The sequence below is a fragment of the Struthio camelus genome, chromosome 18, assembly GCF_040807025.1.
Source record: "Struthio camelus isolate bStrCam1 chromosome 18, bStrCam1.hap1, whole genome shotgun sequence".
In the NCBI taxonomy this organism is placed as follows: domain Eukaryota; kingdom Metazoa; phylum Chordata; class Aves; order Struthioniformes; family Struthionidae; genus Struthio; species Struthio camelus.
The window spans coordinates 8,360,677-8,375,908 of record NC_090959.1 but is presented as its reverse complement, the minus strand read 5'-3'; the positions used below and the strand labels follow the sequence as shown (position 1 = coordinate 8,375,908).

The following is a 15,232-nucleotide window of genomic DNA, read 5'->3' as shown; positions in this document are numbered from 1 at the left end:
CCCAGCTGGAGCAGAGGTGAGCAAGGAAGATTGGGGGCACTTCCTTGGGAATGGGAAGGGACAAGCATTTCCAAAAAGTGATTTGAGCAATCACTGAATGGTCATGGAATGAATTACAGCCAAAGACAGGAGATCATTTTCCAGTGCTTTTGTGACCTGACCTCTCTTTGAGACAGGGGATTTGGTTGACATGGCCACATGCCGTTAGCTGGTCTGAGCCACATCCTCCACGCATGACTGTGGTGCCAACCAAGCGGCCCGTTGTAATGAGTGTTGGTCCCCAAAGAGCTGCCCAGTGGTTGCATTTTCAGCCAAATGCACCGACCTTTGGGACTTGATTCCTTTGGGGTTCAGAAGAGGCAAAGCTGGATGGTCGGTAGGACAGGAGCCAGCTTCTCCCTTCTCATAAGCTTTCAGAAATGAGTGTGATGTGGTTTTTTTACAGTGTATATGTATCAGGAGGAGGGATGACAGGGCCTAAAAAATTAATCAGAGAACGTACAGCTGTAAGAAGGCACCAGAATATTGCATGCATTTTTGTGCATGCAAGTCCTGGTTATGAATGCAAAACAGCCTCTGTGTACAAAAAAAAAAAAAAGCAGCCAAATATGCGTACGAGATGTAAATCTAAATCTACATCTGTGTAGACATAGCCTTGTAAAATCAAATGTGCAAGCTGCTAGGCCTTTGCGCTATGAGAAAAAGCAGTCTGTGAGCTAACACTCAGTCTGTCTCCACTGAAACAGAGTGTTTAGCTAAGTTAGCTCCAAATTCAAACTCCAGGCTCCTACACAGAAGTTATAAAGGGTGATGACATTAAAGTACAATGCTAAGTGTTTGACACATTCCACCTGCAATATCCTCTCCTCTCTAAAGCAATAAGTACTTCGGAGAACTGGAAAATAATACACTTTGTCTACAAATGAATAATACGGATGGAAAGCATTGTCAGCTAAAGTTGTGCTTTATTTCCCACATACAAAACCACTAATCTCTTAAATGATGGCAGGCACAGACTATGGTGTCCCTTGAACAATAAAGGATATCAAAGGAAGGACATGTTCCATGCCTGCAACCAAGCATTCTCCAAGGACCCAAAGGAAAGATGCTGTTACTCTCCCAAAGTTTAAGGCACTACAGTGAAACCTTTCTGTGGACAGGGATCACCAGCTAAAGGCCATTGATGAGGTATCTCCTGGTGCCCCAGAGGCTACTCCTTTTGTCAGGACGACACTGGTGGTAAGTCAGTTGTTTCACGTGCTGTTGGCATACTCCACTCTCTGGTACTGAGCATGTGTGCAGCTTGTCCTTCTTCCACGTCTTGGTCGAAACACGTTTCCTTTCCACAACCTGCTGGGCAATGACTAAGGTCACTTGAAGCACCTGCTGCTCCCAGTAAGGAATTAGACAGACCTGTATGTACAGCAGGAGTTACCTCTCCCCCACGACCAACCCCATCCCTGTGTGGTGTGTGCTTCTACCTCTTGCCATCACAGCTGCCTGGCAGCACCATCTCCCTCCACCCCGGCATTTCTTGCCCTGTCGCATACCAGCAGTCACCTCCTGGGATTTCCCTTCACAACCACAATTGCATAAATCCCACATGATCTTCTCTAGCCCAGCCAGCAATCGCAGACTTTGCACAGAAAGCACTGGGTGAGAACCTGTGGCCTGCGCTACACAGGGAGATGCGCCTGCCTCAGAGCTGAGGGATCAACCTAAGACTAGTCTAAGTAGGGGAAATGACAATCCTATCTGCCCCTTTTGTTCCCCTCTGCTCCTGCTTCCTCTCCTGACTCACAAATCCAGGTTTCTTGCCCCTTTTCCTCCCCTGACTGTCACTAGTGCCCTTCAGCAGCAGGGCAATAGGGCACAGGGCAATGAACAGGTCTGATGTAATGTGCCACTGAGTACACACTCCATTTAATGGTCCATTTGTAAACTTGAGATATTTGCACTATGTTGACTAGACTTTTACAACAGACCAGGAACTGTAGGCCTGGACTGTCTAAAGCTATAGACCTCAGGTATGAATGGGAGCTTGGGGTAGGTACTCTCAAAGCAGGAGCGGCTCAATGGCAGGAAACACCACTGTCACTTTGGCACAACAGCACACATACCGTTTCCGTGAGAACTGCTGGTCTATCTCCTCTAAGGACTGTCCTTTCGTTTCCGGAACAAAGAGATAAATAAATATAACAGCCATCACTCCCATCAGTCCATAGAGAAGAAACATCCAAGAGAAACCAATGGCATCTGCAGAGAGATTCAAGCGTGTGAAGGGTTCGTGAGAGGTAAGTCACATCATGGGATATGAAGGAAGTTGGTCTCTCGCTGCAAGGTAGTCATTAGCGTCTGGTAGGGGTATCTTGAAGCCCTCAAAAGGGCTTATCTGCAAGGGCTGAACCAGGAATCAGCTCAGGGAGAAGGACAGCTCACACACATCTGACACCCCAAGTTTGGCCCAGCAGGGCCACAGAAGGAGCAAGACAGCAGTTCAGCTCCATGGCCCAGCAGTGCCGGGTGAATCCTCAATCAAGACAGCTCTGCCAGCAGGAAAGGCTCCAAAGCTACAGACATTAAAGCTGCAAACTCCACGGTTTCCTGATACCACAGTATCATAGCAGAGCCCACAGGGTGATGGCTGTTTCTTATGAAATGCCTGAGAGAGGGACTCAGAATAGCGTCTGCCAGTTCAGCAGGTGGATGTTGCCTGTTTTGTCTAGTAAATCTGCTCTCCAAGGCACAGTTCTCCACAAACAAGTCACACCTATTCCAGTGCCAAGTCCCCAGGGCTCAAAATGCACTTAATGTCCAGACAGCTTGTGGTGGACACCTTCACAGACCTACCAGTGGGAAATGGAGGGCTGGGGGGACACTTACCAATAAGGTCCAGGAACGAGAGACTGATCAGTAAATTAGCAGCCCAGTTAAAGCTGTTACAGAAGGCAAAGGCCCTTCCTCTTATCGCAGCAGGGTAGATCTCACTGAGGACTAGCCAGGTCACTGCAGAGATTAGAGAGGTTAGAAAGACAATCGTACGGTTTAAGCAACTTATTTGGGAAACGGGCAAGTAAGATTTTGAGGGGGGGAAGTTATAGAGCACCAAGCTTTCGCTTCGCCTAGCACTCACAGCTGTTGGTGGTAAACAGCCGACTGCTTTAAAACTTCTACCTGCAGCACTCTGTGGAGCATAATATAAAAATACAGACAGGTCCAGTGAGCAAACAAGAAAGCAGGGGAGCTGGTCACTCATCGGATGGAAAAGATCTGGCAAATCAAGCCTGCTGCTGGGACACGCTCTTTGTAAGGAAGTGACAAAGGCAGGATTAGAGATACAGTGCTGCATTTGGGCTAAAATCAGAGCTGAAAGCAATGTATATATTAGTCTCTCCTATCCTAGGGTTATTTTGCTCAAAATAATTTAAAGGGTCACTGTCAAGCTTACAGGACTTGCTGTGCACTTATGTTTTTCCTCAAGTTCTTTCCACTCACTTCCTTAGATGTTATTTTCTCTCACCAAAGCATTTAAAACAATAAATGCCAGAAAATGCTAGCAGTCACAAGGAAGTAAGAACTAATCTGTATTCTCACCCAATGAATGAAAAATAATTTCAGAAGAAGACCAACTGATAGTGAGAAACCTTCAAGAAAGAACAATAAGAAGATTAGGAAGTGCTTGTGGGATGCTCCGATTTTGCAATGAGCGTGACAGAAAAAAGCCACTACCAGGGTAGTGATAGTGTGGAAGGGAAGCTTGCCCTGATGCCGTACCAGCCCTATAGGTGACGGAGCTGGACTAGTAGGAAAGCATTCAGTAGGCTGAAGGGGTACGTTTTCTAGTTTCCAGACACCCAGCTGCTTGGTAAAGCAGATGTGTAATGACTGTTTTTCAACGGGACTGTAAAGATCAACGCTAGCTTTATTCTCTGGGTTAGTGCAAGGATATATAAACACCATACTTACTTGGTCCAAATCCAACAGAGAAGGCGCTCACAAAAGCCATCATGCTCAGCAGCATAATCCAATTTAAAACCATATGTTCCGTAAAGGCAGCTCCACTGGCAGGAGACCCCATGCTTTCCACTGTCTCTTTTTTGGACTGATCTGCCAAGTCCACTTTCTGAGCGTGGGAAGAACCAGTAAGGACGCCTCTGCTTTGTGCACCCCTTGTGGCAAAACCAGGGCCTGCCTGGCTTCCGCCAGCCCCTAATGCGGGTGGGATGTGTGACATAGGGGGCTGGGAGGATGCAGGATGCTGCGTGCGGGAGGCATTGGGGTCTGCAGCTGCCTTACAGTCCCTGGCCATGGCTAGCGGAGTGGTGCAGCTTGTGAGGCCAATGGTGGTGACAGAGACTGCCATCACTACACAGCCAGCAATGAGCAACACTCTCCGGCCAGCCTTGTCTGCAAACACCATTGCAACGAGCGTGGCGACCACCTTGATCGCCCCCAGCCCAACAGAGGCCAGGATCGCAGAAGAATTGCTCTGGAATCCCACTGAGTGGAAGATTTTGGAAGCGTAGCCCAGGACGTTGGGCTGCCCAGTGAATTGCTGGAAGAGCACCAGTCCCAGACCCACCAGAGTCCGGCTTCTCATGTTGTCTCTGGTCCTGAAAAGGTCAAGAAAAGAGTAATACTTCTCCTTATATGGCTCCTGCTTTGCTACCTCTCTGTCTTCAGTGGTCTGCAATTGAATGAGACCCTTCTGGGAGTCTGAGTCCCAAGAGTTTAATTTAACAGGGTTCACTGGGAGAAAGAGGATGCTAAGGAACTGCATGGCAGTTGGGGCGATCGCCAGTCCAAACATGTACCTCCACCCCTCAGTCACATCTGCAAAGATGTAATTCAGCGCATATGACAGTAAGATGCCTACGGTGATGCCTGCTTCGTAGAGAGACACCAGCAGCCCTCGCTGATGAGCAGCCACCATTTCTGAGACGTAGATGCAGCAGGCCATGGAGGAGACAGAGACTGCAAAGCCCACGGTCATGCGTCCAATGACCAGTCCAATAAATGACCTTGCCAATGTCAGAATAAGGCTGCCAAACAACAGGACCAAGTTGCTGACGAGGATTGCTCTCCTCCTTCCATGGTGGTCAATGAGGATCCCCCCAACCAGCGAGGCAAGGAGAGCTCCAATGAGTAGGGAGCTCACCAGAACTTCCTGCTTGAAGCAGCTGAGGTGAAAGTCTATCTGCAGCTGCAGCAGTGCACCAGAGATAATCCCCAGCTCATATCCAAATATCAACCCACCCAGGAGAGACACTGTTGCAGATAACAGGAGGACCAGCAGTGCACGACCTGGAAAACAAGCAAGCAGTGCTAGGTTCAGTGTTCTGGCTCTTGCAGAAAAGCTGTCAACGTGCATAAGGTGGAAAAAGCTGTTCTGGCCTGCCACGGGGTCAAATTGCCCCAACGTCATTATGGTTGTCTGGAGAGGCACTGCAGACATTCACACAACCTGCCGGGCTTGCATATACTTCCACCAAGTGCTGTGGCACACATTTGGGGGGCAGAACTCTGAAAACAGGACTGTTAACAAAGGTAGGACTTAGACACAAGCGGAAGACAATGATTTGTCCTCTCTGGAGTTGTATTGGGGAATCCTCCATTGTTTCTCTTCCTTGGCTCTAAATATGAAAAACTGTTCAAGGAAGGGAATTTATCTTCTGCTTTCTGTACTTGAATGTGCTTGACATTATCATTGTAATGATCTAGTCCACAGTTTGCAGCCTAGAAGCTTTTAGTATGAGAGGAACATGAATTTCACAAGTGACTCACTGGAAGAGGACTGGTGGTGCTTGTTTGATCTCACCAGAGAGAGCTGGAAAGTACAGCCCGGCCCAGTCCCCTTTTTTACTGCTCATCCTCACTTCCCCTCTAACGCGTCACCTAATCTATTCTTCAAGCCCTGCACTATTCATATTTCTAGAGAAAATGTGTGCCATTGCCCTGTGCTCTCTGTATGCTACACCTTCTCCCCCAAATCTCTTTTCAATAAGGCCCTGCTGTCTTCCAAGCAATCCTCTCACCATCTCAGTGGATGTCCTATGCTCGCTGAGCTCCTAGGGAGAAATGACGCTTCTAAACTTAATTTTTAGTCTTGTGAGGTACGTACCACAGAAACACTGATTTGCCTAACAACCTTATGTTCTACTGATGGATGGCACTGTGCTACCAGCTTACTAACCTAGCAGTTAATTTTTTTTCCATTTCCCTATCTGAACCTCGGCAAAGGGAGAAATGGCTGGCCAAGTTAATGCAAATAAGAGTTGCTAAGTCTTATGTCTCCTTTCTTTCCTCTGACTTAGTTTTTCAGACCACGTACAAATGGTAATAACTGAGGCAGTCTTAACACCTCCTCATCAGATAAGTGGTATCCTGTAGGCAGGGCTCTATTTATGATGTGATTTTGTGGCCAGATAAATGACTGCAATGTGTGGATTCCTTCTCAGCTGCAGCCCAATTACAACTCCAGGCCCTAAGCTCTTACTCAAAATAAAATCTTCAGACTTCAGGATAGCAGTTTAAGGAGCGTGAATGCAAAAGCCTGCTGTGAGAAGTGATGGATTGCGCGTGCACTTCAACCTAACTTGGAAATCTAAGGAAACCTGAAAGAGTGGTGTTAACTGTTTCACTGCTGAATGTTCTACTGGGAGCCTCATGGCTGTTCTTCACAGCTGAATGGACGAACAAGCCTGGGGGGAGATAGCAGGGGACCATTGTCAAATTTGCTAGGGTGGGGATGGGGATTTAAACTAGATTTCTCTTTGAGCTGTCAGGACCACAACCTTCAGTTCCTAGGGTGCCCTGCGAGGCTCTGCTGGGTCTGCCTTACGTGCCTCAGGCCTCTTAGCCCCACTAGAGCTCTTCGACACCCCATGGCATTTCTTCATGCAAGTGCTTATGTTAGTGAATTGCGCTCAGTCCCAAATTTCTAGGTCTCAGTTTTCCATTTCTCTTCACAGAGCAATACTACCTTGTGACCTACCTGTGAGGAAAGTCTGAGAGAGTGAATTCATATTTACAAAGTAATTTTGAATAGCTTTGATGAAGACACTACAGGAAAGGAAAATAACATGGGGAAAATCTGACTTGTAGAAATTAAGGATGCATGAATTGTGTAGTTGAAAATGCTGCTTGCAAAAATTTATTTGTCCTGGCTACTCTTACACTCTCAGTATTACTTTGTGGGAATGGCCCTGATTTCTTCATCTCTCTCTCTAAAGTATTCAGCACCTAGGACCCCCAAGTCAGGCACAACTTTCCTGGGGCTGATCCATGACTATGGGACCAACTTCACCATGACCTGAAAAACTCAGTGTTGCCTGCCCCAAGCACAAGCAGCAAGTCTTTGACCTTGTTCTTCCTGTGCAGCCAAGCGTGCAACTTTAGTTAAGTACGTAAGTTTAGATAAAATAAGAAACAACAGCAAAAGCAAAGCAAACCAACCAACCCACCCCAAGCAACCCTGCAAAAACAAGGTGCTTGATGCACGTGCTCGTGCTCATCGCCCTGGGGAGAGGATGAAAGGGTGACCATGGGTGAGCCATTAGTCATGCTGCTCAGCACACTGCTGGGAGATGCTCTCAGCAGGCGGGAGCAAACACGGTGTGAGAACCCCTGCAGACAGGGGGACTGGAAACCCCCAAAGCACCACTGGGGAGTAGCAGCAACAGTGACCTCCCGCCCCCAGCTGGAATTTTGGAAGCACGGGTAAATGCATTAGGTTAGGCACTTGCGCTGTAAAATGCTGGTTTACAGCATATGATGATATCAGTATTCTCACATGGGTTTTGTTTAATTAGACATACTCACAGTTTCAGTAGACTTTATGTGGAAAGAACGTGGACACAACAACTACCAGAGGATGGAAAATTTTCTTCAGTCAAGGCTGCCTAAGGGTTTTTTTCCTTGCAAGTTGTGTTTAAAAGGAAGTGTCTCTATTGAGTGTTTAATTACAGCTAGCAGGAAAGGTTATTTCTCAGTGATGGCTATGTTTGCATTTGTATTTATTCTGTAACTTTGTGTTTCTTTTCGTTACTTGTGCTATCCAGGCTACACGCCAATCCCCCCCACCACGCTCTGTGTGACTACCTGCACTGCTTTTATCACTTTTTGTACACATGTTAGGCAGATAATTAGAAATAATATTTGCTCAGTGAGAATAAAAGGCTTTGCATAAAGTGGACAGGCCATTAGTTTCATAAAGCTCAGATGAAAATACCAGAGCTGATTCAATCAGATTTTGCTGTATTTCCTGTTAGCTAAATGGGCAGTAACGGTTTATGAACTTTGATTAAAATTCAGCTTTGTATACAGTTAATTCTGATGCTGTCAGGAAATTCAGGGATTTTTCAGATCTTCGCATTAGGACAGAAAGTTTGATGGGTCTCACAAAGAGTCGTGACAGGCAACTCCCTGCCCACGGCAAAATCTGGCCATAGGACCAACGTCCAGGACAGCGCAGTAACTGGTGCTGCTGACCTGGCTTGAGACTGAGCCACTTTCTGAACCGCTAAAGGCTTTATTAACATATACCAGTGTTAACGGGCTCAGCGCAGTAAAACGTTTAGCTCTTGGTCCTCTGTCTCTGCTGTTCTACCCCTGCATGCAGCCCTCTCTCTTCCCCACTTATGCTCTTGGAATGGCCTTAAGGGCCGCGTCACAGGAAATTACTTGTCTCCTAATGTTTGCTGCTGGAAGTGCTAAAAAAAAAAAAGGAAAAAGAAAAGAGCGAGCGAGAAAGAGAGGAAAAGAGAGCGAGAGAGCGCGTGCCACGCTGAGCCTTTCGGAAAAGTTGAGAATTTCAACTTTTCCTGGGACAAAACCTGTCCGGTCGCAGCCCTGCGGCCTCGTCCCCAGGGCCCCCCTCTCCCCCCCGCCCCGGCCCGCTGCCTCCCTCCCGCCGCTCGGCATCCCGCGGCGGGGCGGCACCGGCGGCGGCGCAGCCCCCGGCACCCGGGGCCGGGCTGCGGCTCCGACTCCCCGCTCGGGGCCCCCGGCCCGGCCCGGGCACCGGCACTCGGGGGCGAGCTGTCCCGCGGCGCCCCGGGGTGCCGCCCGCCCCCGCCGCGGCCGGCACTCACCCATGGCGCGGCGGGGCGGCGCGGGGCTGCGGCGGGCGCGGAGCGGGGCGCGGAGCGGCGCGGCGCCGGGGTCCGGCCGCGGCCGCAGCGGGGCGGCGCGGCGCCACGTCGCTGCCGAGCGGCCGGGGCCGGGCGGGGGCCCTGCCCGCCCCGCTGCGCTCCGCCCCGGCCGGCCCCGCCGGGAGCCCGAGGGCTCCGACGCTCCGCAGTGCCCCCGAGAAGCCGCCGGTCTCCGCGGGACGAAGCCGCTCGCTGGCTGCCTCTGCGGCGCGCACCGTCCTGGAGAGCTTGTGCAAACACAGCGGTGAGGGACGGAGCAACTCTGCGTGATCGGCGGCGCTGGGCGAAACGCCCTTCCCGCTGCCCTCCTGCATCTGAGTCCGGAGCTGTGTGCGCAAATACTCAGGCTTAGATTTGCCTGCACAGACTGATAAAGTTCCATCAAAGAGCTCGGGCATGGCTACACTTGTAATTGTTCTGAAAATGTGGATGCAGCAGGGTACAGCCTGTGTTGCTGGGATGGCAGCTCTGTCCCCAGGCTCTGCCTGTATGTTACTTTAGCGGGGGGCAGGAATCACCTCTCCCCACTGACCCCGGACCCGATCCTGACACAGAGTTTTACTCCTCTAGACTGGAAACCTTTGGAAAGCCCACAAGAGGCTGGCTGATAGTTTATGACAGTTTTTTGGTGGCTCAGCTGGGAAGCCGAAGAATACCCACTAGGAAGGATCGATCATTTCAAGCCTAAAAAAGGGCAGCATGACTGAGTTTGAACTCTTCTTTTCTAGTGGACAATCACTGCTGTGGGTGCAGTGCCGGCACACCCCTCCAACGCAAACAAAAGTAAACGTGTTGGGTGAAGAAGGAAGGGTGCATGTGATATTTTTAAAAGAGCTTTTCAACTTTCATTCCGCATGTTAACTGAATGGGCAGTTTAAGAGAAATATTTGAAGACTCATTCTTCTGGCATGTAGGGATGGGGTACATGCCATGGCTCTGCTCTGGAGCTCAGCGGTGCTACCTCTTTCTTTGCTGCAGCTCATAGCTTTGGGGTGCTTGAGACTGGCAATACTGGATGGTGTGTGTCCTTTCAGCCTTAGGCTGGAGGATATCTGCTCTGCAATATGGACAGCAGTTGATCAAAAGGTTTGGTTTTGTTTCTTCTCAAAGACATGGTATATATTAAGAGTGTTTCAAATCATCTATGTATTTTACAGATTAAATAAATGCTTCCTATTCATATCCCTCCGTTTCAATGGTAATACAGTATGTAAAAAATACCGCTTCTAAAACCTTGTATCTAATATAAACTCGCAGCTGCACAGGGATCATACGGTAGGTGAAGAATGGCTTCAGACGTGAAGACTTTCAACAGAAACTAATGGTGTTTCAGGAAGGAGCTTTTCAATAGAGTTTGTAATTAATATTAAAGTAGTTTAAATAGATCTGAAATCATGGTTAGCTCTCATGACACTCAGAGGGAGGAAAGGCTTGCCGTCTTCTCTCTTCCCACAGACTCTACCTATGAGGCCGGCTTGCAGTGGCCAGAAGACATTACAGGTCTGTATCTTGGCCTCATATTCCAAGTTTTGAGAGCACAGCAGTTTGGGGTACAGCATGTCCTGGCCCATGATCTCTGGCCTCCCAAATTCAGGTAAGGGCTCTCTTTGGTTTGTAACTCCTCCCCGGAGCACAAGCCTAGACATTTTGGGTGCACAACGGTGTGAGCTGGAAGAGGTGGCACCTGCGCTTGACTCCTCTGCCACATGAAGCAAGGAGCCAGAGACCACCGGATGCTGGCGGAGGGCAGCTACAGCCCTCAGCATCACTGGGTAAGTATATGGCTTGCCCACATAGCCTACGTTTTATCTGAGCAGTTCCTGCATGTTTTACTAGAATGCTTCTCAAATGATTGTGGGGTGAGAAGGAAAATTCTCCATGCTCACTCTGCATACGTGTATCTGCAAGCATGAAGCCACCCCTTACGTTTCCTGGTGGCTTCCTGTTCTCTGGCTAGTAAATGTTATCAGCAAAGACGGCAAGGAGGTGAGGTCCTGGGGAATACAGCAAAGCTTTATGGCATGTTTACAAAAGGCAGCCGAAAAGATTACACTAGGACGTACCGAAATATAGCTGCCCTCGGCACTGCGTCTGGCTCCGGGTTATGGCCCTCCGACACGGGACCGTGGAAAACTCTTACAATGCACAGCGGGGGTAATTTTGAAAAAGGTCTTGCTTTGCAGTTGTGTAGGTAACATCTGTCTTGCTAACTGTACGGTTTGCAGTTAATGCATGCTCTGGGCCGGGTGAAGCGAGCAGCTTGGCTCTTTGGGCTCTGATCTCGGCCCTCGGAGGAGCTGCAGCGCCCGAGCGAGCCGGGCGCTGAGCCGTGGCCGCTCCCAGACACGGGCGGCTCGTGCTTCTCCTCTGCTGCGCGTCTCCAGCCCTGATGCTTTCCATGCGCTCTCGGCACTCGTGTCTCAGCAGGGCCATGTCTCCTTCGGAGCCGTGTCGTGCTCTTGGCTTCTGGTTTTGGATGCGTGAGGGAACCATCCTGCTTCGAACTGAACCAAACACCGGGCACTAGCCGCAAGGACGTGTGTGCTGGAGGGCTCAGCGCCTGAAGCGGCAGCCTGCGCTTGGCAGCACGGCCTGGACTGAAGGTGCTCTGCGCGGCTCAGTGAGGAACGAAGATGTGACTCTGTACCGCCGGGCTGGAGCAGCTCAAAGAGACTTTAAAATCAGAAATGAAAATATAGATATGGGAGGAAACAGGTGTCCACCTTAGAAGAAGGAAGACACCGCGTTCAGCAACGCTAGTCACATGCTTGAGCACGTTCTCTCTAACTAGAACTCACCCTCCAGAAGGGATTCAGAAGACTAAACGGACCAAGCTCAATTCACTTATTGATGAACATTATAGCACATGAGTGGGTGCGAGGGTTGTAGCTAGGTAGGGTGAAGCCAGCTCAGTGGACACCTGCATTTACAGTGTGCTGATTTACAGCTGAGAGCGCTGGTTCGTATTAGGCTCGTCTGTTCTCGTTTTTCTTTTATGCTAACCTGTGCGCATCCTTCCAGTCAGCAAAGATAAGGGCATTTTCACAGCTTCCTCCTTTCCTTCCCTACCGCCTTCACTAACGGGTCATAAACCTCCATTCGTCCCGCGGGTGTCGCAGCCGTCTCACCCCCAGTGCCGTCACGGCAGCCGGCGGGGCTCAGGTTCGCGGGGCGCAGGCGGGGGTGCTCCGGGCGCTCGCCGGGTCCCCCGCACGTCCGAGGGGCACCGTCCCGGCTCAGCCTTGCGGCGACGCCTGGCGCATCCCGGGCCCCCGCACCCCCGGCTGCCGGATCAGGATTGCTTTCCCTTGAGCTGGCTTTGCTGCGTTGCAATTTTAAACTCAGTTATATTGTTTACGAAAGGAGGGTTTGTAAACGCTTGTCGCCAGGAGAACAAAGTTACATAATTAAACGGTTTACCAGGGAGTCTGGGGCTTCAGGGAAATTCTCTGGGGTGATTCAGAGGTCCAATAAAAATACTGGGCGATACCATAAATATTGTGAATGGCTCCAGATGGTTTCCAAGGGCTATGTCAACCGCTTACCGCACTGAAAGCGCAAAAGAATAAATCGAATCACAGGGAAGATAGTACTTGAATAAATAAAATATTGGGAAAAATAAAACAAAAATATTTTCTTTTGTATTTTGAAAACTCGGGAGGATGATTTTGGCCAGCGTGAGAGAAGAGTGTCCTGTTCGTTGTTACCAAAACAACGAACCGAAGGCATCTGGGTGCACTCGCTCGTGAGCCGCGTGCAAGTCTGCGGGGGCTGTGCACGGCTGCTCAGATAAAACCTGCCCACAAGGCAGGGAAAACGTGTTTTCTGCTTATTTGACTACTTGCGGTGTTGGGAAATGCCAAACACGGAGCCGCAGAAGGCGCCCGTTTGCCGGCAGGTTGCACCGGCCGCGACGCTGCGGCGAGCCGCTGCCAGGGCGGCTGCGGCGAGAGGGCGAGCGCTCGCTAGGGCACCCCGCGAACACACCGAACCTGGAAGAGAAACAAACGCTGCGGGCGGGAAAACAAAAGACAAAACGCGCTTCTGGCCACCTCCAAGGGCAAGGGCAGCTGAGCAATACTAACGTGCGCTGGGCGGACGGCTCTGCTGCCGCCGGGGCGGCGGGTGCCGCTCCCCTCACCCGGGGGCGCGCTGTGGCGGGGGCGCCGGCGGCCGGCGAGCGCTGCAGGCGAGGGGGGGGGGCGCTCGGCTGTTTCCGCCGCGGCCGCCGAAGGTTCCCGAGGCGGCGCCGCGCCTGCGCAGTGCGGGGTGTGCGGGGAGGGCGGGGCGCAGAGCTCTGTCATGGCGGAGGCGGCGGCGGCCGGGAGGGAGGCGGAGGAGGAGGTGGCGGCGCTGCCGCTGCCGGGGCTGCGGCTGGTGCAGCAGGGCGCCGAGGCGTGCGTGTACCGCGGCCGCTTCCTGGGGCGGGACGCGGTGGCCAAGCTCCGCTTGCCCAAGCGGTACCGTCACCCGGCGCTGGAGGAGCGGCTGAGCCGGCGGCGGACGGCGCAGGAGGCCCGGTCGCTGCTGCGCTGCCGGCGGGCAGGTGGGGCCGGGGGCGGCGGGCCGGGCCGGGCCGAGCCGAGCCGAGCCGACAGGCCCCCCTCGGCCCTGGCCGCCGCTCTGGGGACGGGCCCCTGCGCCCCCCCGGCCCCCGGGGCTCGGCCTCTCCTGAGGGCGCGCGGCGGCTCTGCCCCGCCGCCTTTCCGGGGCTCCCGCCTAAGCGCAGCCCGGCCTAGGCCCAGCGCAGGCTTTGCAGCCGCCGAGGGCCGCGGTGGCCGGCGCCGTGGTCGGGCTGGGGCTCCCGAGGGGATTTAAGGACGGAGGCGAGGGCAGCGTGGCCTGGGAGGTGGGGTTTGGCAGAGGAGGGCCCTAGAAGTGGGTTATCGGTGGCCAGGGGTGATCTGAATCTGGCGTTTTTCGGTTAAGGGTCGCGTTGACTGTGTTTTGTTGTTCTAATAAAGTTGGAAGTTCCTATAAGTTAACACTTAACGTTTAATTTGTCCTTTTTTTAAATAGGGATTCCTGCACCGGTGGTCTACTTTGTGGATTATGTCACCAACTGCATATATCTTGAAGATATCGTAGACTCGGTTACAGTTCGAGATCATATTGCTTCTGTACAGCAATGTGGAAATGATTCCAGTAGCCTCCTTCCCCTAGCAGAGAAGTTAGGTGAGCTCTTGGCAAGAATGCACGATGAAGACCTTATACATGGGGATCTTACAACTTGTAATATTCTTCTGCGACCACCCATGGAGAAGCTGGACTTGGTGTTGATAGACTTTGGACTCAGTTTTGTTTCAGGTCTTCCTGAGGATAAAGGAGTTGATTTGTATGTTCTGGAAAAGGCCTTTCTTAGTACTCATCCCGATACAGAAACTGTGTTCCAAACTCTACTGAAGACTTACGCAGCTACATCCAAAAAATCTGGTCCTGTTGTCAAAAAGCTGGATGAAGTACGGTTAAGGGGAAGAAAGAGATCCATGGTTGGCTAGAAAAGAGCAGGCTTAGTGATGGAGAAATATTACTACTTAGGTTCTGCATATATGTTTATTTGTACTTCCAGTTGGTTTTATTTCACATATCGCTATTTTGATAAGTCTGTGTCTTAAATAAATTTACTACAGTGTGGCAATAATCTTTGTGTAGTTCTTAGCAGAGTCATACAGTAACCAAAGTAATTATGTGAGATGAGAGCACAGGCAAGAAAGAAACAGCTAAAGGTTACTTCTTTTTTTTAAAGGTTAAATATTTCTTTTAAAAAGTAGCTTTCAATGTCATTCTACTGGCCCTCTTTTGTGTAGATAGAATCATACTGAGTATCTTTTTAGCCTGTGGACTGTAGATTTGTGGCAGGTAAAAGGGACCTGGAGATACCAAGACATCTACAGAAGGTAACTAGAGAAAAAGAAGCCTGTTCTTTTTCTCAGAAGACTTACTGTGAAGCTTAGCTTTAAATTCATTATAAATGACTCTCTACCTCCTCCTGAAACTTCTCAGGAGGACTGTGAATTCCAAGACATGGACAACAGCTGAAATGGAGATAAAAATAAGACAGGTCCATTTTTTTCAGTAGT

General features: G+C 50.7%; 2 protein-coding genes across 3 annotated transcripts; one reads left to right on the top strand and one right to left on the bottom strand.

Moving 5' to 3' along the window:
- Positions 1-945: 945 nt before the first annotated feature.
- SLC2A10 (solute carrier family 2 member 10) lies at positions 946-9,166 on the bottom strand. Of its 2 annotated transcripts, XM_068912172.1 has the most exons (5): positions 9,093-9,166; positions 3,967-5,304; positions 2,884-3,006; positions 2,121-2,256; positions 946-1,350 (listed from the first exon to the last, which is right to left on the bottom strand). In XM_068912172.1, exons 1-5 carry the CDS (start codon positions 9,094-9,096, stop codon positions 1,254-1,256), a joined length of 1,698 nt encoding a protein of 565 aa, XP_068768273.1. In that variant the 5' UTR covers positions 9,097-9,166; the 3' UTR covers positions 946-1,253. The 2 variants fall into 2 exon arrangements, with proteins under 2 accessions (XP_068768273.1, XP_009669387.2); XM_009671092.2 differs by lacking the exon at positions 9,093-9,166 and having other exon boundaries at positions 3,967-8,905.
- Positions 9,167-13,419: 4,253 nt separating this feature from the next.
- TP53RK (TP53 regulating kinase) lies at positions 13,420-14,793 on the top strand. The gene is made up of 2 exons (XM_068912173.1): positions 13,420-13,698; positions 14,172-14,793. The coding sequence occupies exons 1-2, from the start codon at positions 13,455-13,457 to the stop codon at positions 14,648-14,650; spliced, it is 723 nt and encodes a 240-aa protein (XP_068768274.1). The 5' UTR covers positions 13,420-13,454; the 3' UTR covers positions 14,651-14,793.
- Positions 14,794-15,232: the final 439 nt, after the last annotated feature.